Source organism: Mchenga conophoros, linkage group LG10, assembly GCF_057382185.1.
Source record: "Mchenga conophoros isolate Kocher_MC1m ecotype Shallow Benthic linkage group LG10, M_conophoros_male_GT1.1, whole genome shotgun sequence".
In the NCBI taxonomy this organism is placed as follows: domain Eukaryota; kingdom Metazoa; phylum Chordata; class Actinopteri; order Cichliformes; family Cichlidae; genus Mchenga; species Mchenga conophoros.
This window is the reverse complement of record NC_140535.1, coordinates 30,183,002-30,206,859: the sequence shown is the minus strand read 5'-3', so window position 1 is coordinate 30,206,859 and position 23,858 is coordinate 30,183,002. Positions and strand designations below refer to the sequence as shown.

The 23,858-nt window shown below is 40.8% G+C and overlaps 1 protein-coding gene across 2 annotated transcripts; it reads left to right on the top strand.

Annotated features, from left to right (window-relative positions):
- The first annotated feature begins 749 nt into the window (after positions 1-749).
- On the top strand, positions 750-22,734 carry rsf1b.1 (remodeling and spacing factor 1b, tandem duplicate 1). Of its 2 annotated transcripts, XM_085289774.1 has the most exons (17): positions 750-914; positions 3,191-3,282; positions 5,918-6,010; positions 6,731-6,936; positions 7,026-7,117; positions 10,262-12,504; positions 12,821-12,868; positions 12,976-13,257; positions 13,781-13,885; positions 14,182-14,261; positions 15,237-15,291; positions 15,392-15,504; positions 16,573-16,640; positions 16,845-17,058; positions 17,156-17,376; positions 17,923-18,102; positions 19,334-22,734. In XM_085289774.1, the coding sequence occupies exons 1-17, from the start codon at positions 761-763 to the stop codon at positions 19,897-19,899; spliced, it is 4,812 nt and encodes a 1,603-aa protein (XP_085145900.1). In that variant the 5' UTR covers positions 750-760; the 3' UTR covers positions 19,900-22,734. The 2 variants fall into 2 exon arrangements, with proteins under 2 accessions (XP_085145900.1, XP_085145899.1); XM_085289773.1 differs by lacking the exon at positions 12,821-12,868.
- Positions 22,735-23,858: the final 1,124 nt, after the last annotated feature.

Below are 23,858 nucleotides of genomic sequence, written 5' to 3'. Positions count from 1 at the left end.
ATACCTTACATTACACAAGGACCACCACGGTAAAATCTGCTGCCTGGTAGAAAATAAATTGCATAAATTAGCCTCATTCTAGAATTGGAGGACAACTTAGGCCTAATCTTTGCTCAAATACACCATACATACATACACCATTCAAACTATTGCAAAGGACAATAGATTGTGAGTTGTGAGTTTAAAAAAGCATTCATGATTATTTTGCATGTTAGCACACATATAAGAAACAAATATCGACAAAATTAAAAAAACAAAAAAAAAACAAAAAACAATGTAAAAATGAATAACTTATATAAAAATGATATATTTGGCCTACAACTTTTGGGAGTCCTCAAGAACTTTTTTGTATTTTAAATCATATTTTGGACCAACTTAAAAAAAATAGGTTTACATTTTGTCTCTGGACGAGTATAATTTTTTTTTAAATGTATGTTTTTATTTTTCTGTGCATGGACTGCTTTCAAATTCAGGGGTGGGATACAAATGTTCTGCAACTGTAGAATTAACCATTAATAATCTGATGTACACCTTTAAATACGTGATTCTGTTGCATAAATGACATGTGTTAAATAGCCAATGCAATTCAAGCAACTTTTTTCTGATTTGACACAGAGGAAGTGCAACTGTAAATAAATAAATATTAATGCAGACGGAAAAAGCTGTCTTTTCAGGACAGGTTACAAGCCCAGTGTCTTATTTTGGTAACACTCGGAACTCATGCATTTAATTCCGGCTGGCTTGCACTGGTGTGGAAAAGATGGCTGCTTCGGCGGCAACGGCGAGTTCTTCCCCCGGTTTGTGTCCAAATTACGCTGTGATTTGCTCTTTTCTTGAGCGCTACGGAGCGTTGTTGGACTTGCCGGAGCTCACCTTTCCTCAGCTGGAGAGGTATCTGCAGGACACATCCTCAGGTAGGGTAGTAAAAGGTCCCGCTGCTCACGGGGAGGAGGAGGAGGAGAGACTTCACCGCTGCATTAATGATAATGGTAGCGAGCTAGCACGTAGCAGCTAATGTTAGCTGGCTGTGTGTTATTGTGTTGGTTTTTTAACATTCTCCTTCACTTAAATATAACTTAACTCCGCCCTGAAGCTGCCATTCGAGGTAGAAAACACGTCTGTGCTCATTCTGATCGTTATTCAGCTGCAAACGGGCCGAATTATTCGAGGTTTTCTGTCACTTTTTTAGCTTTTGAATTGGGCTTAATTTTTTTCCAAGCAGCCTTTATCTGCCGTTGTAACGTAAAACAACACAACACGCACACAAACATGCGGCCGTGACAGTGCTCGCGAGGCGGTGAACGTGGAGATAGCTCACGCAGCGCGGCGTGGATTCAATTAAGTGGTCTCCGAAGGTGTCAGTGTGTGAAACGAGCACGGATTTGTGCACTTTATTTACACTTAAAATATTTTGCCTTGTGGTGCTTCGCGCAGCTACCGTCAAGCCACACAAAAACAGAGGACAAATGCGTAGGCGCTTTCAAAATAAAATAACTTAAAGCCTTAGAAACGCAATAGTTTTGCTGGTTACTGCGGAACTATATGCGCGATTTTGATGTGAAATTAAATTAACTGTGACTTTTATTGTTTCCAAACTCTTAGCGATAACCACATCATAGAAAACGGTGTTTAAGAACTTCACGGTAATTAAGAAATTGTTCTCTTCTTCCGCTCTCGCTGCTAATTGTGGTCGACTTGACTGTTTTTCTTATCCCGTTGCGTCGATTAGCGCATGCGCGTCCTCATCTGAAAGTGTTCCTGATTGAGTGTGTATTAATTAGCATGTGCCATCACCTCGTGTGTTTTAAAAGGACACCACGGACACATTTTTTCTACGTTCGATATTCCCATTAATTATTGACAGTTTCAAGCTCAATGCTTTTATTTGATTAAATTTAGACTTTTTAAAAATATATATACTTAAAAAGTATATACTTTTTCAAATCGAGGGAACAATATATGTTGTTATAAGGATACAGTGTGTTGTATTTCTCCTAGAGGCCTTCCAGTGCATGTTGGTAAACAGAAAAAGGCGGGCATGTGTAAAGAATAAACTTGTTTTATGGGAAAAACAAAGATAAATAAGGCTCTGTAATGTGTTGACACTGACTCCCGCACAGCGAAGGATAGCAGCAAGAGTGAAAGAGAATGTTTACAAGGCGGTAGTGAGACGTGCTATGATCTATGCACTAACAGAAAGACAGGAAGCAAAGCTGAAGGTGCGAAAAGTGAGCAGGATGGGCAGGATTAGGAATGAGTACATCAGAGGAGAGGCACACCTGAGATGGTTTGGATATGTGCACAGAAGGGATAGTGGATATACTTGACGAAGGATGTGGAAGAGGGAGTTTCCAGGCAGTAATTAAACAGGAAGACCACAGAGAAGGTTCACTGATGCAGTGAAGGAGGATGTGCAGATGTTCAGTGTGGTTAGTGAGGATGCTAAGGATTAGGTGAGATGGAGGCAGTTGGGCTCCTGTGGTGACCCCTATAAAGAAAGTAGGAGATGAAAATGAAGTATGTCAAATATTAATCCTATTTATCTGCGCATTTTTGACTTCGTCCTACATTTTATGTTAAGTCAAAGGCTTTTTGCTTTGTTTTTGGTTTAGATGGTTTGCTGCAGATGCTCTGATAAATGATTCTTTTGTTGTCAATTAAAACTCTTCATGAGCATCAATCAGAGCGAGCATCTCTCAGACTTGGTTTGATGTAAATATTACAGAGGGGAAACACTTTCATTGCAAAATAATGTTATAAAATAAAAAATGTATTTAATTAATTAAATGTGAGCTTTTAAAAAATGTAAACGAAGATGAAAAGATGAAGTTAATATCAATAAAATGGGCAGAAGTTCAGTAAGAAAAACATACAAGAATCAGGGTTTTTTCTTCTGCATTCACATGTTAGAAATTGTCAAAAGGGCCATATTTAGCATGAAAAGCCCAATAGCGTTACATAGACATTGCATACATTGTTGCCTGGCTGTTTTTGTCTGCACTCTGGTTTTTTTTTTGATCAGCTTTTCCCACGATGCAATAAATTTCATCTCCAGTCACAGCAGCTGATGCTGTTACCTGACAGTGTTACTTGCTTTACGGCTGTTTTACACTCTCCTCAACAGTTGTAGCATCACACCTAAAATGCCTTTCGGACGCTAACGGGTTTCTCTGTTTTATTGTTTCCGCAGTTCCAAAGCTGCTGGTTGATCTTCACGTTAAGTTGCTGAGGAAGATCGGCAAATCGGTGTCTGCAGACAGATGGGAGAAGTATCTCGTCAAGGTAAGCGGTTGACACGCAGCACAAAAGAAAAAGAAGTACCGCCACAGTGTTTTGGCACAGGACAATCTAGAATATTTATTTAACATTTAAAATAAATAGCGCCATATTCAGACAGCTCCTACTCCATCCAGAGTACCTAAAAGGGCTTCTTTCAGGAAGCTGAAATGTTCTTTCAGACCATTTTCTTTCTGTACTTTCACGGCCATTAAGATTAGCCAGACATCCAACCCCCCGCCTTTTTTTTAAAATTTTTTTTACATTTATTTATTTATTTATTTATTTTGTAAACAAACAGCTTTCCAAAAACGTGCTTTTTAATAGAAAATACTTCCCACATGGTTAAGCAGATGTCTGGTTTTATAGAGATCATCTGGTTATTTAAAAACAAAAACAAAAACAAAACTTTAACGTTGCAGCATATCAACTTTGGGATCTACTAAACTGGGACTAGGTTGACAAATTTGGAAAATAAAACCCAGTTTAATAATCTGATGGACAGGTCTGTTTTATCAGAGAGACCCATCCTGCAGTAACCACTCTAGGAGCCGAAGCTGTTTGCATGAATAAACGGCAGTAATCCCTGCGCTCAGAGTAGAAAAAGGTACTCAGGGGGTGATGTCAGCAGGTAGCATCAGGGTAGCAGGGTGGGCTCGTAATTTTTGCAAGGGGCCGCAGGAGAAACTGTGGCTGTTGTGGAGCCCACACCAATAAGGTGCTCAATGTTAGTGAGATGTAGATGTCACTGTTAGACAATGAAAATGTGAAGCAGGCATAGTAAAGTCATAATTTAATCAACAATTGAGAACAAAATGTGCATGTTTTTGCAAAATTATAAATATGTTATATTATAAATTATGCAAAGTGCTGTTGCTATTTTTGCTCCAATTACATCTTCTGCAGGTATTCAGTTTTTTTGTTTTGTTTTCTTCTTGTTAATTGAGAGAAAATTGAGTTGTTGTTTTTTGTTGGTGTTTTTTTTTTTTTTTTTTTTTTTTTTTTTTTTTGGCTTTAACAAGTGCTTTAAAGTCAGGTGCAGTGTCTGAGGTGTAAATGTGGGCAGGTGACTGTGACTGAGAGACCATCTGTGTCTGGATTAAACTTCATTACTGAGAACGATTGTTCACATATGAAGGCAAATTCAAAGAGAACCAACATCTTTTGAGAAGGTCTCCTTATGTGTAGAAAGTTTTCGGCACCTGCTGTCTACCAGTTACAAAGATACCAGTTTCATTTATGGTTTCATTTATTTCTCGTTATATTACATCCACTTCAGAAGGCCAAACATTTTCCTGTCAGATTTGAGCAGCCATTGGCTGGAACACCTGCCAGTTTGTCCCATTTCAGCCATAGCCCTTCCAAGCAACCGTTTACCTCTGTGAAGAAGTCACAGTCCCTTTCACTGAGTGCACTGCTGCCAGTTCCTCTGTGATCTTAAGTCTGTTGCTTACCACATATAGAAAGATCCTGTGTAGACAGACAGCACAACTCTCATCCACAGTCAAGGAGAAAAAAGTCACAATAGTCTGTTTTGTTTTTAAACTGGAGTTCCAGATTTCCTGCAGTGTCCTCACCTCAATCAGTCTTGTTATGGTTCAGCTGGATTGGACACATTCTCAAATGCTTCTTCTGAAAACTTCTTGTATTTCTGGGTGTTTAGTCTCATAATGGTGATTGAAACTGCAGTCCTTAAACCCACCAGTCTGCTGTCCACAGACTAAACTCACAGCTTGACCTCCGACTTCAAAAGTCAGTGTTGTTGATTAAAAAAATCTTTTATTAGAGTGTATTTACAGTGATGCTGCATTTGCTTACTCACACATGAGAATGTAAAAATAAATGATCAGTCACCTTCAAAATCAAAGCAGTAAAAATGTGTTGTCCTTTCCCACAAAACTGCAAAAAACAGTAAGCCATTCTTTGATGGATACTTATCTTTGAATCCTAATTTCACACTGGCTGGTCAGGGACAGCCAAAAGGCCGAATGTGCCCCACAGGATGTACAATGCCCGGGTCTGCTTTTAAGATAATGTTTTTTAGTAGATTTAAAAAAAAAAAAAAAAAAAAAAAAGTACAGGGACGGTTAACAATTTAGAAAAAATGAGGGAGAGGAGACAAATGGTCCCAGTAAACCAGCATGTGATGCTCTAAGGTGGTCGCCTCTGTTATTGTTTGCTATAACAATAAAGAACAGTTAAACACAAACATGCAAAAACACATAAGCACAAAAACACTGTGAAATAAAAGAAATGGGCATGACACACATTACGGCAATGTTTATATGTAAAATTTATGTTTTAAATAATCAGAATAGAAGTAACAGTTTTGACTGGCCAACCTCAGCCTCTCACTCTTGCTTTGTGTTTATTTCTCTGACCAAAAAATGTAACCATTGTTATATTTAAGACTTGAGAGCCTGAAATATCATCTTTTTTTTTTCTACTGTCTCAGAAACATGACACTTTAAGTCATCTAAACGGAGGCTCTTATTTATTTTTTACTTTTTGTACTCAAGAAGTAACTGTGTACCCTCTATTAATTTACTAATGTCTCCAGTTTGACTTTTTTCTGAAAATAAAGGTTAAGCATGTGATGTATTTTAATGCCACTTTGTTGTGTTACTTGTTTCCCTTGCAGGTATGTCAGGAGTTCAACACAACCTGGGCGTGGGAACTCGAGCAAAAAGGATACAAGGAGTTGACGGTGGAGTGCAAGACGGGGATACTTAAAGTGAGTTTTTTGTTGTTGGTGGATGTCAGGATGGCCGTCCGGTTTCCTCTCCCCTATTAGATATTATAAATGAACATTTTCTCCTCCACTGGCCCGCTTTTACACACCTGTGTACATGCTGCAGGTATCACCCAAACATAGACGAGTGGGACAGCTGCAAATAGAGCAAAGTTCTCAAGAAGTCAGATTTAAAGATGTAGGCAAACATGTATTTTAACTTAATCTCCACTTGTTGCTTTGTAAAATAAACCAGGGGTGGGAGGAAGCAGCTAAAAAAGATTGCCTTTTGTCTAGCTCGAGTCGAAGTACTGGTTCTTCCCAGTGTAGCTTCATCAGCTCTCCACCTGTTGAAGGTTCTGGTTGGGGCAGAATGCAGACTGTGGCCACATAGTCAAACTTTCTGTAAGAAGTCCCTGAGCGAATGAAGTGACCCAGAAGTAGAAGCGTGGTAGCCTTTATAAGACCTGGTTGGGTTAATACATAGTGACGCAGTATCAAACTGTCAACGTAACTTAAGTGATTCAGTCCATGTAAATGTTAAATAATGGTGTATTTTCCCTTTCACACAGGCTGAGGTTTTGCACCTTCAGCTGAACCACGAATATTCAAGTTTCTGCTCTAAAATCTTTTAAAAATATAATTCTGTGCCTCTATGAGGTAGTTTGACTTTGTTTGTGTTTGAATAAACTTTCCTTTATTGGGCCTTTCTTTTTTCTGCAGTATTTGTGTGAGTGTCAGTTTGACGACAACGTCAAGTTCAAAACCGCCATCAACGATGAGGACCCAGATAAAATGCGCCTGCAGCCAATCGGCCGGGACAAAGACGGACAGATGTACTGGTTTCAACTGGACCAGGACAACAACGTGCGCGTTTATGTGGAGGAGCAGGATGACTTGGACGGGTCATCGTGGAAGTGCATCGTCAGGTAAAACGGACAGAAACGTCCTGCAGGTGTGAAATAAACGTTTGTTTGTTTTTATGTTTTTAAATGTGTGTTCGTCTCTCTCCTTGCAGAGATAGAAACGATTTGGCCGAGGTTGTGGCTCTGCTGAAGACGCAGATTGATCCTGCGCTGTTGAAAAAAGAACAGGAAACGAAGCCTGAAGGTAAAAGAGTTTTTCAGTATAAAAACCAGCAGTTACAATTTTCTCTGGATTGCATTTTTAGTTCAGATTGTTGCAGAAATGTTTAGACTTCATTAGGAACCTACACCTGAATATTTGAATAATAATATCTTTGATGGCATAGCGCACGCTCAGAGCAGTGATTATCACACTTCAGTTGACCTCTCTTGTGCCAGTTGGATCATAATTTTCATACCCCCTTAGCAGCCCCCCCCCCTGTTTGTTTGTTTGTTTAGCGCTTTACTAGTCCCTAAGGACCCCAAAGCGCTTTACACATTCAGTCATCCATCCATTCACACACTGGTGATGGCAAGCTACATTGTAGCCACAGCCACCCTGGGGCGCACTGACAGAGGCTTGATGGCGTGGTGCCCATGTGCACTTGTTTCTAATTTAATGCTGGTGTATATACTTTTCTCCTTCATAGATGTGTCTTATTATCTATATAATTATATAATCATCATTATCTATATAAATATATAAATTTGGAATTAATCTACTAAAAGTATGGTTTGTGGAGGCCACCATCTTGACGTGCCATCTTGAATACAGTGGCTGTTTTGCTGTTAACGTTTTATGTTTGTTACTAGAGACTGGCCACATGCGTAGTACACCAAAGGTGAAGAGGAAGAAAACTCGTAAGCATAGATATGTATTATCACCTGAGAAGGAGGCCAGCATCTGAGTAAAAGCTCAAACTCATCTCCTGAACTGAAATCAGGGCTTTAAAACAAAACATGCTCGCTTATTCCTGATATTGTCACAGCTATCAGCAGATTAGACCTGTGAGCCTCCCGTCTCTGGTCGTTTGACAATGAGGTGGTTAAACAACAACAGCAACTGGTTAAATGCTAACGTTATGTCAGCTAATGTCAGGCTGGAGTGTCCTATAAACCGCACCTTACACTTTATTTGCTAAGTATCTGATTCCAGCAATGTTAGATCCAGTGGCTAACAGCAGCTAACCGAGGCTAACAATGGCAAAAACAGCAGCGCGTACCAACAGAAGTTCAGGATAATCTCAACAACTCGCCTCAGTATCGCTGTCAGAAGTGAGTTCTGCTGACTACTTGACTTGTATCGGATTTTCACATAGTTTTACGTCCCACAGAGTAAATGGATGAGGACACCAGTCTACTCGCACTTAGATTAATTGAAGCCAGAGTTCTTTGTCCTACAGTGGCCACCGTAGTTGGGATTATGTGCTTAAATGGGAGAAGTCAGAAAACAAAACTCTGTTGACTTTAATGTGCAATCTACTGACACCATTGTGTCTTTAACACTAGATTATCTATGTTGATACATTTCACATGTGCACAATGATAAAGAAATTTAATGAAATTCCAAATGATGTGATGGCTTGAAATATTGCTTCAGACTGTAGAGGCAGAAAAGAGGTGTCACAACCAGAGTAAAGCTTTATTTATAGTAAATGATAAACAGACTGGCACTTACTTTAATTAATCACTCAAAGCTTTTACTACAAGTCTTATTCATCCAGCCACACACACACTCATACAGCAGTACTGAGCACCTTGTCTAACACTAATGAATGAACTGGGAGCACCTCAGGGTTTGGCATCTTGCTAGTTTAGACATAAGCAGTTTTCTTGTTTTCATAACTTGGATGACAAGTATAAATGTAAACAAGGAAATCTTATACTCCACAAGGATTTAACGCAGTAAAATAATTTAGCCCTGCGACAGACTGGCCTGTCCAGGGTGTACCCTGCCTCTCGCCTGTGGTAGCTGGGATAGGCTCCAGGCTTTTTTTGTGCAAAGTCTTATATGTTGAATTGAACTGAGTATGTCATCTGTTCAAAGCCTCTCCCAGTCAGTGCTGTTCTTTCTGCCTGTCTCACTGTACATGATGTTATTAGCACAAACACTTTAAAATGATCATTTAGGACTTTAACAATAATACAGACAGCAATGTAGTCAAACATCTCAGTTAGTTTTATTGGGAATTAACTTTAACCTCTTAGGCTCCCAGGAGTTTTCTGAGCTTTCTGCTTGGAAATGAAATGACCAAAATAAATGAAGTATTTCTCTGCTATAACAAACTCTGTGTAAACAGTCTGGGTATCAAAATACAACTAACACTTGTGAGATGTCATCAGAGGTGTAAATAAGTTACTGTGACTCAAACATAGAAAAATTTTGTTTTTTTTATTTCACTCACCTAATTTATTTAAAAGTATTTTAAAGCATATAACACCTTTGAAAATATACTTTGGTTCACATTTAACTCCAGAAAATCATAAATCAAAATATGGATATTACCTGTCCACAGATTCATGGTGACGTAACTGCTCTTTTAACTGTTTGGTGTCTTTGCTTTGTTTGGTGGTTGTAGAAATGGTTTACACGAGCTTTTAGCTGAGATTCAGAGGTTTCTGCAGACACTACTTATGTCAGGACTTATATTTTTGACGTCTTGTTATAACCGATTAAACACAATCTCCTCCCTTTTGCCCCCATTTTTGGGGGTGTGGGTGCTTAACTAGTTACAAACAAACAAACATCTGTCTCCTATTTTTGTGTCATATAGGAAAGAAGCATCAATATCTGATGAGAAGACTTAATTTAGCCTTGCTGTGTATTATTGTGGTGTTTGGGGCAGTTTTCTTGTTTTGTGGGGTGGTTGTTTTTTTTCCCAAGTGGAGATGAATATCTCTAACAAGTTGATTTGTTCGCGTTGCACATTGTAATTTTTAAGAGAAATGTGTTTTTTGAGTTACACTATATGCATATAAAGCAACAATTTCCCTTTTTTGGTATTTATTTTGTGTGGTGCATTTTTCTCTGTTTTAACAAACGGGAAAGAAAGTTCATTTAACTCGACTTAAGATGATTTGTTTTAATATTTACATGGTCTTACTGAGGTGATGCAAAGTGAAACATGCATTCTTTTTTTAGGTAATGTGCTGGAAAAGCTTGAAAATGGACCTTAAAAGTTTTTTAAAAAGTGCTTGAATTTGACCCTGAAAAATGTGTATGAACTCTGTCAAAATAAACCTCATATTAATCGACATTATTCTACTTACTTTGAGTATTTAAGTACATCAGAGCTCCTAATAGCCATTTAATCTTTTTGTTCTCCTTTTTTTTTGTATTTTGTTACAGGTGAGACCAGAAAGACTGAAGATACATCAGATGAAGACAGCAAAGACTCCACCAAGTCAGTCTCTCCAAAGCCGGAGAGCATTGAAAAAGTAACACAGAACACGAAATCTGAAAATTCAGAAGCAAAATCTGCACTAAATGGTGTCATTGAAGGTAAAGCGGAGGCAGAGCTCGACTCAGAAAATGTCAGTAAAAAAGCCCAGAACATCAAAGAAGAGCCGATGGAAGTTGTGGACACTAAATCTAACTCAAGTGAACAAACACCGGCCTCTGAGACGTTGTGTACATCAGTAAAGGAGGAAAAAGGGGAGGAACCGAAGAAGTCCAGTGCAGAGGAAATGCAGCAAGCCATGAAGAATGACCAGCAGGCCAAGATCCCTTTGAAAAAAAGGGGAATGAAGTTCAGTGAAGACTTTGATAAAAATAATGCCGTTATAGTGCAAAATCCATCTCTTTCTAATCTGAAGGAGGCTGCAAAAGACAACTCGACTCCTGACCAATCAAAGAAAGCGTTGAGTATAAATGATCATATTAATGGTGAAGTTACCCAATCAGAAAAAGGGTCACCAGAGCGAGTAACAGAAGCTGTGGAGAAATCTGTCGACATTAAAGAGAACGACGCTCCGGCCACCAACGAGGAGGTTAAAAAGGACGAGCCACAGGGAGTCACCTCACACCAAGTGGATTTGGAGAAGAAAACTCAAGATGAAAAGGAAACGGAAAAAAGTGAAACATGCGAGTCTTCGCTGCCCCCGACAGAACCGACACCTTTATCTAAAGAGATAAATAATGCAGCAGAGAAATCCTCTAATCACGAAGAGCACGAAGAAATGAAAGAATCCAAACCAGCAGACACAGAGGAGTCTTGTAAGGTGAACAAGACAACATTAAAGGAAAGTCATAAAATATTAACTGCTGATGAGTCAGGGAACCTAAACTTAAATCATGAAGTCGAATCCAAAGAAGCCGAATCAAAAGTTTCAAAACAACCAGAGGAAAAGCTAGACTGCACAGACATGGACACGTCCGAGTCGAGTCAGACTAAAGAAGCCGAGGCGCCCGAAAATATAACGCACAAGCAAACAGATACGAGTGACTCTAAAGAGACTGGATCATCTGAGGGTAATGTAGAGAAAACTGATAGCTTTGCTCTGGAAGAGAAGCCTGAAAGCTGTAAGACAACAGAGACACAATCTGCAGACACACCAGAGAAATCTGTAGACTCTGAAACCTCGGAATCAAAGTCTGTCACTAAAAAAACAAGTGAGAAAGCGGAGGAAACAGCCAACACTAAGGAGAGTGTGGACCAGCCTGTTATCGAAAAGGTCGACAAGTCAGACTCATGTAAAGCTGCAGAGAAGCACGATGGCATCAAAGATGCAGAGATGGCTCCCACAGTCTGTGAGACAAAGACAGAAAAACCAGAAGACATAAAGAAAACTGTCAACTGTGAAGATGGTACGGTACGTGATGCTTCCAAGATAAGCGACTCTGTGTCTGGGCCTGTGGCTGCAGAGGCACAGGGCGCAAAACTCGATGTGACAAAACCACAAAAAGATGACAAAGCTGACATGAACTCTGTCGCACAAAAGCCAGCAGAGCAGCCATCTGAAGGGCAGGATAAAACGCCCAGCCCTGTTGAGAAGACGGATACCTCAGATGAAAAACCTGAGACTGAACAAGAGAAGGATTCTGAGAAAATCGAGGCAGAGCATCCATCATCAGATAATAAAAAGGATGCTGACAGGGAAAGTGAAAAGGACACTGATAAAGAAAAGCTTTCAAACTGCAAAGAGGACTCCACAGCAGATGAACTCTCAAAAACTGAGGAGAGTAAGGGCAAAAGCGAGGATGTGGACTCTCAAGCGAAAAAAGATGTGGCGAATGGCAGTGAAGCTCCAGCAGATGTTCAGGAGGAGGATGTCTGCCGGAAAAACAAGCGCCCAGTCAACCGAAGGAAAGTTGAGCTCCAGCGGGAGGAGCGACAGGGGGACTCGGAGTCTGACACAAACGTGGGGAGATCCCTGCGAAGATCACCGAGGATCTCTAGGCCGACGCCAAAGGCAGTACAGATCCAGGACAAGAAGCAGGAGAAGTCGCAGGCGCCTCAGAAGCGCGACGAGGAGAAGGGTGAGAAGGAAAAGTGTGAAGACGAGGAGGACAAGGAAGAGGAGGTGGTGAAGGTCGTTAAGAAGAAGCCAAGAGAGAAAAAGACGGATCAGGAAGGCCAAACCAAACCCAAGGTAAGACCATGCATTCATTCCATGCACTGTATACAAAAGATGGACATAGACACTGTGACATTATTCCACATCTGAAACTTAGAGGTGAATGAGAAACTGAGGGACACTCATGATAGTCAGGAGTTAAGCCCACCCTAAGGTGTAACCTGCTTCATCAGCCTTTTTGACTTTTATTGGGGAATTTAAATTGATGACCATAAGAAAAAATATTAAGACTTGAAATGTCTTTCCTGTAGATTTCTGTAGTAGTGGTTTCTACCTGGTGGGCCATGAAGGTCCTGCAGTCCTTAAACTTGGGAATAACCTTTTTTTGCAGCCAGTGGAGTCGCCCTCTGCTGGCCACCAGAAAGAATGGAGGCTTAAGGTACTGCAGCCATGGCTTTGTCCATCTTTTATGTACAGACTGGTCATTTTCCAGATTGCACAGCTCTATTTTTCCTCCGTTAACATTTTCATTACTGCTTGTTTTAGGCGAGAAAGAGGCGAAGGGTTCGGTGGTCCAACACTCGGACGCGCCGCAGAAAGAAAGACTCGGAAGACGAGGACGAAAACAGCGACGAGGAGTCCAGCGAAGAAGACGAGAGCGAGGAGGAAGACGACAGCGATGAAGACTACAAGGTTGAGCGTACAAGAAAGAGGCGGAACCGTAACCGAGAAAGACGAAGCTCGGACTCCTCGACCTCATCCGACGAAGATCTACCTCCCAATGACGACCCTTGCAAACACTGCGGTCTTTCAAATCACCCAGAGCTGGTGGGTAACATCTGTAAAATCTCACCCGCATATATTTATATTGAAAAGAGACTCAAATTATAACAGCAAGGAGAGACTGGAATATTATCCAGAAAGGTTTTAACAATGAGACTTTAAGGGTGTTATTGAATCAGGGGGCAGTTTTTAGCCGTGAGGTTGGAAAAGAAACAAGTCCTGAGGCTCCTCCTAGTGGGGAGAAGGCAGAACAACGCTTTTTTTTTATTTATTTATTTTTGTTAGATGTAAATATAGCCCAACATTTAATATCAGTACAAATATGAGAGGAAACTAGGGCAGCTGGGGAGTTCTTCGTTAAAGTCTGAAGCAGAAAAACGCCTCCTAACCGACAGTGATCTCACATAAAGTAGCATCGTCACTTTTGGCAAGCAGGAAAAAACAGCCACTGATTTATTTCCTCATTACTGTAGTTTGATTCTATGGGTTGTGCTAACTTTGCACTCTTCTTTCTTTGTTGAGAGAAATGCTTTTGTTGTGTTACGATCTGCCTGTATCTCTTTCTCAGATCCTGCTGTGCGATTCGTGTGACAGCGGCTACCACACAGCCTGTCTGAGGCCTCCGCTCATGATCATCCCCGATGGAGAGTGGTTCTGTCCACCCTGTCAGCATGTACGTACCAGTCAGTGCACTCAAAATTAAATGTATAGTTAGCTCAGTGTTTCTACATCTGTGGGGCGTCAACGACCGGGAGGAAAAAGACAGCGTAAACCACAAGTAAATGTGTTTTTAATGTAGATTAAAATAATGCAACAAGAGTCCACTGATGCTGTTTTTCACGTTTTTTTTAAGAAGTCTTAATGATGGCTTTAAAACTTGTGTGGTGTTTGATATCATGACGCTGAAGTGCAGTTTGAGAGCTACTGGATTAACTAAAGTTCAAATGTATCACTCGCCCCCCTCTGTAGAAGCAGCTCTGCGACAAACTCGAAGAGCAGCTCCAAAACCTCGACGCTGCTTTGAAGAAGAAGGAGCGGGCTGAGAGGAGGTGAGACAGTTTGTGTTTCAGCTGCTGTTGAATTTAACAGTTTTTTTACTTTGAAGCCAGTGGTTCCCAGTTTGGGTATGACTTTGAACCATTCCACATTACATACATATTTTTAAGGAAGGTAAACAGTCCTTTAGACGGTCTGCGTTTCCGCTGTGGCACAGATGTAGCAACAGCATCTTCCCACAGAATTGAGTGGAGATGGACAAATATAAATACAATACAATTTGAAAGTAAAATTTAATCAATTTTTGTTCTATTTCCACTCTCTGATTTGAAATCTCTCTGGACTTCAGCAGTGGTGTAACAGGTCTTTCCAGAAAGCAAGAAAAAAAAAAAAGCCTGCACCTGTTAACTGTTAGTTTTTCACCTGGCTTCATTTGGAGCTTGTTGCGGTGGTTTCCCGTTCAGTTGAGGAAGAAGGATTTTGTGAACGCAACCTACTTTTTACCTACAGTGACGTAACGTGACAGGAATCATTTGTAAGTCAAATGGTGATTGGTTGGTTGATAAGTGGGCTTGACAGGAAGTAAGCAGCAGTAGAGTTCACCATAAAGGGAAAGCAATTCACAAAAATGTCACAGAGCTGCTGCAGAGTAAAATTTTTCATTGGTTTTAACATTTAGAAGCTAAAACAAGAATATCCCACAGGCATGTTTCTCTGTACATTTTTGACACTGCCCCCTGGTGGTATTATACAGCTGTGCACAAGAATAGTGCACACCCATGGTGTTGCCTTGAAGGTGCAGTACTCTCAAAAACCATTTTATTTCCTGTGCTGGAAAAGATCTCAGTGTTATGTAGTGTTATGAAAATCCTGTCCACTTTCTGTAGATGTGTATTCCAGCTTTTACTCTGAAATTGCAGCTCTTTAACTAAGCACTGCAAAGCTTTTACAAGTTTGCACTATTTGACAAACAGGACACTCGGATTAACTTTTTTGTGTGATCATCTTACTGTGTTTTTCTTCTCCAGGAAAGAGCGTCTGATTTATGTTGGAATCAGTGTCGAGAACATCATCGCGCCCTCTGTGAGTACTTAGTGAGGTCATGGGGTCTTAAATAAAAACAGAAAAAAACATTGACTGCTGCTGATGTTTGTGAATGTAAGTGACGCTGAACTCTTTCCAGGTTGAGGTCGAGGAGGAAAAACCAGAGATCATTATCAAAGAGAAGAAAGAAACAAAGAAGAGTAAGAGCTGGGGTCGGAGGTCAACGAGGGCGAAGAAAACCATCAGCTACAGGTACGAGACATACTATTTTGCTGCATGTTCAGGCAACCAGTCCATATCAGTTGATGTTGATGACATCAGTGTTTGTAGCTAGTAGCCAATCACGGATAATATATAATTTCTATAGAGCCGTAGTCATCATAAGAAAATCTTGCCTACTCCACAAACAGTTGATGGCCTGGGTTTGTTGGATAAGCTCGATCTGCCACAGTGTGGGGAGTTACATCTGCCTGCCAGATGTTTTCTTTGGGGGGGGTTTGTTTTGTTTGTTTGTTTTTTACCCTAAATAAATCATAAAAAGATTACCTATTATTTCCAGTATCTAGAAAATAAAAAATCGTAAAAGGTTTTGTTTACTGAAAACAGACCCTGGTCGACATGGGGGGGGCTGAATGTGCATCTGTGTGAGATAAATGTTATCACATCTCTTTTGCTGTGAGCCATTTAGGGTGTTTTCACACCTATAGTCGGTTTACTCTGGCCCAAATCAGTTTGTAAACTTCTAGCTTTTTCCTTTGATTTGGTTTGTTTTCACACAGAGAAAATTCTACGTTAATGTTCAGTCTGCTTATTGGCCAGGAGTGTCTGGGCCGGACCAACAAAAGTAAACAGGAACAGGAAGGTGCTGTGTTCTGGGGTACTCAAGAAAACGGAGAATTTAGGTTCATTTCAAAGCTCGTTGCTAGCCTGTAAAGACCTTTGCAGCTCTGTAGTAGTTTTTATTTTTCTTTTCTTTTCTTTTTTTAAACTCAAACTTGTAATGTACACCTAGTCGCACCTAGTAGTTGGTTCGGATCGCAGTCGGATCAGGTTTGCACCATAAACAATTGTGTTGACTTCATTTGAAACTGCATTAATCCCACCCCCTCTAAAAACTCTCCGTGCGGTTGTTTTGGTCAGCACCTGAGTGCGATTGCCAAACCACAGTTTGATTTAAACGGACTAAACGCTGCAGGTGTGGAAACACCCTTGGAGTCAGTCGGCAGTTGGACAGGTGATTGTGTTATTATTGGCAGAGACGCATTTAAATTCTCCAGGCAGCAAAAAATATTCTTGTCTGTGTTGATGTAAACTTTGCAGATTTGATGAGTTTGACGAGGCCATCGAGGAGGCTATCGAAGAAGACATCAAAGAAGCAGAGGGTGGAGGTAGGAGGAGAAGAAACTGTACTGTGTACTTTGCTGAAAATATTTCTGGCTCTGAAGATCAACCCAAAATCTGAAGCTCATTTAACATGTTGTATCCGTCTTGTTTGTAATGCAGAAGAATGTAGCAACTTGTCATATTTACACAAGAAGCGGTTCAAATGTGAAAGATGTGAAGTTTTTAATATAACTGAGGTGTTTTTGCAGGAGCGGGTCGGGGTAAAGATATGGCCAACATCACAGGGCACAGAGGGAAGGATATTTCTACCATCCTACAAGCCGAGGAGGGCAAGGAGAACGGCCAGCCGCCGCGACCCAGCGCCAGCCAGCGCAGGAAAAAACGCCGGCGACTCAACGACCTGGACAGCGACAGCACCGTGGACGAGGAGGAGAGCGAGGAAGAGTTTCGCCTCAGTGAAAGGTACAGTTTGACTTTTGGTTTCCAATCTCATAAATCTGTCAGTTTTGTTCACCAGACGCTGAACTCTCTCTGCGTTCGCTTGTTTGCTCGGATGCAGCTCAGAAGAAGAGTTTGTTGTGACGGACAACGACACGGAAGCTGAATCGGAGGCCGACTCCAACAACAGCGACTTTGGCAGCAACGGTAGCGGTAGGCATCGAAAGTCTTCGCGGAGCAGACTGCTGACATGCAGACGGAGCTCCAGAAAGCGGCGGCGACCGAGAGGGTACTCGGATGATGAGGAGGACGAGACGGATGATGACGATGAGGATGAAATAGGTATATCTGTTTTACGTTATACTCTTTTTACTTATTCTCTAAAACCTGAAATAAAGAGATGACTACAGGTTAAAAGGTGCAAGTTGTAGTTGAGTTGTCTGCCCCACAGAGCATCTTTGCTTATAACCAGAAGCTTCAGACCTTAGATCGCTTCTGAAACGCTGCTATTACAGTACTTAAACCCAGAAATTACTCGCAGAGACCTAACACAAATATTTGAGGTTGGAGCCCCCGGTAAAACTATAAACAAGACTAATGATAAGCTCAACTAGTAACTAGTACACAAGTTAAGAGAAAAGACAAGTGCTGGTGCAGGAAAGAGACCCAGCATTAACCCTGCTCTTGATGGTGAGCCTCCTTAGGATGAACTACAGAAACAGAGCAGGTTAAAAAGGGGATGCGTCTGGGTACACAAGCAAGTCAGAATTACAGTTTAAATGTCTGAGCACAATGTCATTTAAAATTTGTTTCTAAGAATATTCCTGCTGCAGGTCATCCTCTGATTTTTAACCGCTTCTTTGTTGTTTTTTGTGCGTTTCTGTGCAGTGACCGAAGGCTCCAGTGAGTACAGCGACAGTGATCTGGATATGAGCCGCCGGCGGTCGAGGCGAAGCCAGAAGAAGCAGGTTAACTACTGCGAGACGTCCGAGTCTGAAGGCTCTCAGGCCGAAACCAACCAGGCCAAAACGAAACCCAGACGTCAGCAGGAAAGCTCCGACAGCGACGGTCAGTCAGAAACACTTGAGTGATTGATTAATCAGATGAGTTAAAAGTGTGGAGAGCAACTTTGGTTTCCACTAATTTATCTTAAAATATTTTGTGACTTACAGTTAAAGGTAAGAATAAAAATCAAACTTTCAAACTCATTGGGTCTGTATTAATAACAAATCCTTTAAAACAAATACAAAAGTTTGGTGTCTTTCTAAAAAAGAACTTTTTCATCCAGTTTTGATAATATTCAGCAGATTGCAGTATCTAAGCTTTATTAACTCCTCCTGTACCCATGACATCTCTTTGATCTTAAAATAGTTAAGACCAGAGTCACCACATAAATCACACCAGCTTAGAGACTGGTTCATGACCATCCGGCACACCTGCCATTCACGAGGGAAAACTTCCGTGTAATTGCTTTGGATGCTTGCACATTTACTGTTAGTAGAGGTGATGGACTTACAAACGGAGCTGCTCTCTGAGCTGTAGTGAAACTCAAAAGTATGACCCAAATCATAAACTGAGAAAGTTGCATAACTTTTACTGCGAAGGCGAGCTTTTACTGGTGACCAGGAGTAGTACACCTCAGTCTCCTTGTAGCCACACCTATGGTATCAATTTTAAAAAGTCTTTTTCTTTTTTTTAAGTTGACCTCTGACCTCTCTGAGATTTTAACTCATCCAAGATTTTTGGTAGTTTAGTTTTTTAATAGTATCAATTTGAAACTCCTATGTGGCCTCATTGTTGATTTGGTGAATGACCTTTTATGGGTGAGGTGTTTAAAAACTGCAGGCAACCCCAGCAATCTCCTAGAAACCAAAGCAATTGTTGGTGCTTTTTTCGGTGCAAAACAGTCTTCGCATCCAATTTCACCCTGTGAGATGGCAGACAACTGTCAAGCAATGAGCTCTTGATGTCATGTGAGAAACTTCATTTTTAACCCTGACAAAGTGCATTCACTTTCAGCACCATGGACAGCGACAGCAGAGAAGTGTTGGTTTAATGCAGTCTTTTAGAGATGAAGCTGTTTCAAACTCTTCCTCAATTGATTTTATTTAAATTCTGACTGTTTGACTGACACACACACACACACACACACACACACAGTCTTATTTCATTATTTGCATCAGTTTTAAGTTGCTGAGTTTTAACTGATTGAAAAACAAAACGCGTAAATGAGGCAATGTTGACGTGAACATGATTGATGACAGCAAGACTAAATGTGACTCTTGTTTTCTCTTCCCAGCGAGTTTCTCCAGAGACTCCGAGGAAGATTCGAGAGATTGGAGGTCGAATAGAATCTCATCGGAGGAAGATTCCCGGCAGCGACGCAGACGCCTAGCGCTAAAACGCAGGAGAGCGTCGGAAGATGACGACTCCGACGAGGACTCGGACGAATCTTCCGAGGAGGATCGACCCATCCGTAAACGAGTGAACCGCATCGACTCGGATGACGACGATGACGAGGAGCAGCAGGAGGAGAAGCCGAAGGAGAAGAAAGCAGAGGAGGAGTCAAAGGGAACAAATGCATTGGACTGTGGCCTGGTAGAGCTGCCGCCCGCCAACGGGCAAAGCCCCATAAAGAGCCTCGAGGGTATCATCAACCGGCCCGCTGCCACCATCGCTACCATCACCGCTCCAGGCATTATCCCACATCTGGAGCCGCCCAAAAGCATCAGTGCCACACCGGCTGCTGCCATAGCACCAAACGGGCTGGTGGGGCAGGACATTGCGGCACAGGACGATGACGAAGACGACCTGTTAGGAGTCACAGACCTCGTGGACTACGTCTGCAATAATGAACAATTGTAAAAACAAAAGTGGTGTACTGTTTGTTTGGTTTCTTTTTCTTTGTTTTTTTTTTTTTTGTTTTTTTTTTTTTGGTGGTATTGTATTTTTATATTGCTTAACTTTATTATTCCCTCCCATGCCAACAACTCCTCCTCCATGTCCGTTTTTCTCATGTCACCTGGAAGCCTGGACCCCACCCCCACACCTCCAGTGTGACGCTGTCCCCATGGGATCCTGCAGCCAATAAGTCCACCAACATACCATTCCTCATTTGTCTGGAAATAACCAGTTGACCCGCCGAAGCACCGTCCCCCCCCCCCCCCGGTTGTCGTCATCGTTGTCCTGTTTTCAGTTTTGGTTTTGATCACTTTTGGCTCTGAAACTGGGGGAAAAGTTAGTCTGTTTGAAAGCTGAATAACTTTTAAAAAAACAAAACAAATCATTCCATAATTGGCACCAAGTTCTGGACATCTGTTTATCATTTTATGGCTTTTTAAAGAAATGCAATCATGTTGATTGAAACGCACTTCACCGGGCAGGGTTAGATGAGATGATAGACGCGGCCGTTTAGCTCTGCACAAACACGGCGCGATGAGCTACAAGAACGCGGGTTTAGCTTGTTAGTCTGCTTTAATTAACCAGCTGGCACGCTGACCTTTCACAGCAGCTTTTAGCACCAGATGTTTTTTTTAACGTTAACAAACATGCTTCCAACGTTACAATCGACGAAAGCCGGGGCAGTCGTGGTGCGGCACTAATTTAGAGGTTTTTGTTCGTTAATACTTTTAAAACAATGTATGTTTAATTTCCTAAACATATTTTCAGTCAAATCCACCTGTGGGCATTTTTAAAGCTCTTTCAAGCTCACTAATTAACCCTTTATGGCCCGTTTGTTGCAGGTGGAGCTTTAGAGGAGCTACAGGTGGATTTTCGGTTTTTAGGCTTTGTGCTGCGCTAACATGAGCTACTGCTTCATGTGAGGGATGTATTTGATAAGTTATTGGTTCTTTCTGATCATATCCGGTGTGTATTTTGTTATTAAACCACCCCCCCCCTTTTTTTTTTTTGTCAATGTTAATCAGTCAAATATACCCCCCTCCTTTTCATCGTATGAAGGTGTGAATGTATATATGTGACCAACCTTCGTTCGTCCCCCCCCTTGAACCTAATTTTTTGTCGTTGAATGTTAGAGTAGCTTTTGTATATTGTATACATATATAATTATTTTAACTACACGCGCACTGCCATCAGCATCAGAGGTTGAACTTTCAGGTTATAGTTTGTTTGGAGAAACCAAATCAAAAGGTGAAACTCTCCTTCCCTCCTGATCCAGACTAGCCTCTTCTCATCGCTTTCATGTGATTCATGGTTTCAGTAAATCTATATTTTTTTTTTTTTGTATATCTAAACATTTATTTGTTGTTGTCTCTTTGAGGAAATAATGTAAAGTGTCTTATTTTCTTTGTGGGTGGAGATGCCTGCAGGTCTTTAGATTTTTAGTATCTTTAAATGGATGAAGGAGTGTTAGGGTTTACATTAAAGAATGGGGTTAAAATATCCAGAAAAAGATCACCTAGTTGAAGCAAAATAACTCCCTGGTTTGACTTTTTAAAAACATCCTTTGAATATATATATTTTTTAATGTAGACATAATACTCCTTCGTTATAAACAACACTCGGCTCTGAAAGCCTGTTTTCTCTCTTATTCCACTCCCCTGGATCTTCCTGTTTCCTCTGACATGAGCCGTTTCCATAATCCTGAGCTCAGGTTCGGATCAGATCAGGATCATGAAAACCAAACTGTTTTAAAGCGATGTGTCGGGTTGCAGGGGAACAGGGGGGGGAAAAGGCAAACCAATGACTTCACTGACCTCTGCTGGAACCAGTCTGTGTGTATATCTGTAGTTTTTGCTGTAATATATTTAGAGGCATTTTTTTAACCATGGAAAAATATATCGAGCAATTCTTTGGGATTGCATGAGTTTCTTATAGTTTTCTTTTGTAGGGAAGTAATATTGGCACAACAGTTTTTGTAAGAAAATCTCAAAAAAAAAACCCTCTGGCATGCTTTCAGGATCTCCTGACCTGGTGCATTTGTGCTGAGGGACTCGTGAAGTAGGCGTGTTAATTTGCAGTGAAACTGCATACGGGGTAAGCATGCGCTGACTTGCTAAAGCTCGAGGGGGAAGAACGGGACGTCGCCGTGGAAAATAATCAAGGACTGAGAGGGAGTGAAGCCTGTTTGTAAAATATTTTGTAAATTAGTCTCAGCATGGTCTTCAGAGGATAAACCACTATTTATCATACCGTTTTGATACTGGCCACGGCCAAAATGACTTCCAAGACAAAAACCTATACGTGCTGCTTGCACAGCATAGGCGTCTATACACGATATTTAGCTTTTAGATTAGCTGGGCAGAATATAGAAACCCGGTTCTACAGACGTAACAGAGGTGCGTGTCCTGGTGGGTCGAGACGGAGCAAAGGAGTGTCTGTGTGCTGTGTGTAACCCTGTTTATATTCTCCACAGAGATAAGGAGAATGTATAAATGTGTATCTCATGGTTATGAAATAACCCGTAGCGAGACCTGCATAGGGATGGAGAGAAATAAAAGCTTAATAAAGAGAAAGAGGAGGTCGGTGCCAATGACTGAAGTGTTAACAGTTTCCTATTTACCTCATGATGAATCTGGGAGGAAAGACACCCTGTCCACTGTGTATAGATCCTTGTAGACTGGTTGGTGACGTTTTGTCCGCTCCCTACATTTTATTTTATTTTTTTTGGTTAACTTTACTGTTATTTCTTATGAATCCGATCTTGTACATTTGTCATAATAAAATGGGTTTTAAGCCTGATGTCGACTGTGCTCGTTTTACAAATGCAAAACATGCACAAACAGCTGACCCTTATAACGCTTAAAATACATAAATGATACATAAGAAAATAAAAACAGGCTAGAAACGAGTTGCAGTTGCACCCTTTGTTGTTTGAGCTGCCAACAAGACATGAACATGTACCAAAAAGCCCTTGACCTCCCTGCCTCACAAACACATAATAAATAAATACTGAGCCCACCATAGAAAAAATTAAAAACTGAATTAAGGAAGAAGAGACTCCCTGAAAACATTAAATAACTGCAATAAAGCACAATGTATAATAAAGCAGTCTAACCCTGGAGTGTTTATCGAACCTTGTGGAAATTTTAAAAAATTAAATATAAATTTGCATATATGAGCTTTCATTTCTGTCATTTTTGCTACATCTGACATTTTATTGTTTAGCTTAAATAAACATTAATATATAAAGGGGTTAGGGTCAGCTCTTCAGGATGCCTTTTCCACAGACGTAGGTCACAGTGACATAAATTGTCTCACTGTGGGTTTTACTGCTGACTTTGGGGAAAATTAAAAAAGCCCCGACCTGGAGGTTTCTGGTCCTAAAGTGCAGACGACCAAGGTTTAAAAACAGCTTTGTTAAATCTGTTGTGTTGACGCTTCTAATAGGCCCATAATATAAAAGCAGTTCAGATCCTTCACATGACTGTCACACTATTGACTATTTTATGTATTTTATGACTATTGCTCCTTTTGTCTTTTTTTGCGAGGTGACCTTGGGATTTTGAAAGGCGCCTTCAAATAAAATGTATTATTATAGTTATTATTATTACTAATTATTCCATCTCCAGCTTAAGTCACTTTCTCTTAAACAGGAAAGGCTTCTGAATCAGCACAGATGAGCGTACAGATACTTCACAACTTCTCCCAAAATTCAGAAGTTCTTTATCAGAGAGTTTGGGAGCTCTCTGAAGATCCCCAGTATTAGACTGCACAGCTGCAAATATTTGGTGGTCTGGTTTGTGTTTATGCATTCACTTGCCGACCAAAAGATCACCGGATCAATAGCAGCCAGACACACAGATCCTCGTATCTCTTACATAATAAAGCATGAAAGTCCACTTAAAGCTCAGAGCCACATAAAG

What these genes read in the sequence shown, in the direction of transcription:
- rsf1b.1 (XM_085289774.1), top strand. Translation starts at nt 761, where the DNA reads ATGGCTGCTTCGGCGGCAACGGCGAGTTCTTCCCCCGGTTTGTGTCCA. An exon ending in GCAAGACGGGGATACTTAAA is followed by an intron (nt 6,011 to 6,730) that starts GTGAGTTTTTTG and finishes TTTTTTCTGCAG; the next exon opens with TATTTGTGTGAGTGTCAGTT. An exon ending in AGAAAGAATGGAGGCTTAAG is followed by an intron (nt 12,869 to 12,975) that starts GTACTGCAGCCA and finishes TGCTTGTTTTAG; the next exon opens with GCGAGAAAGAGGCGAAGGGT.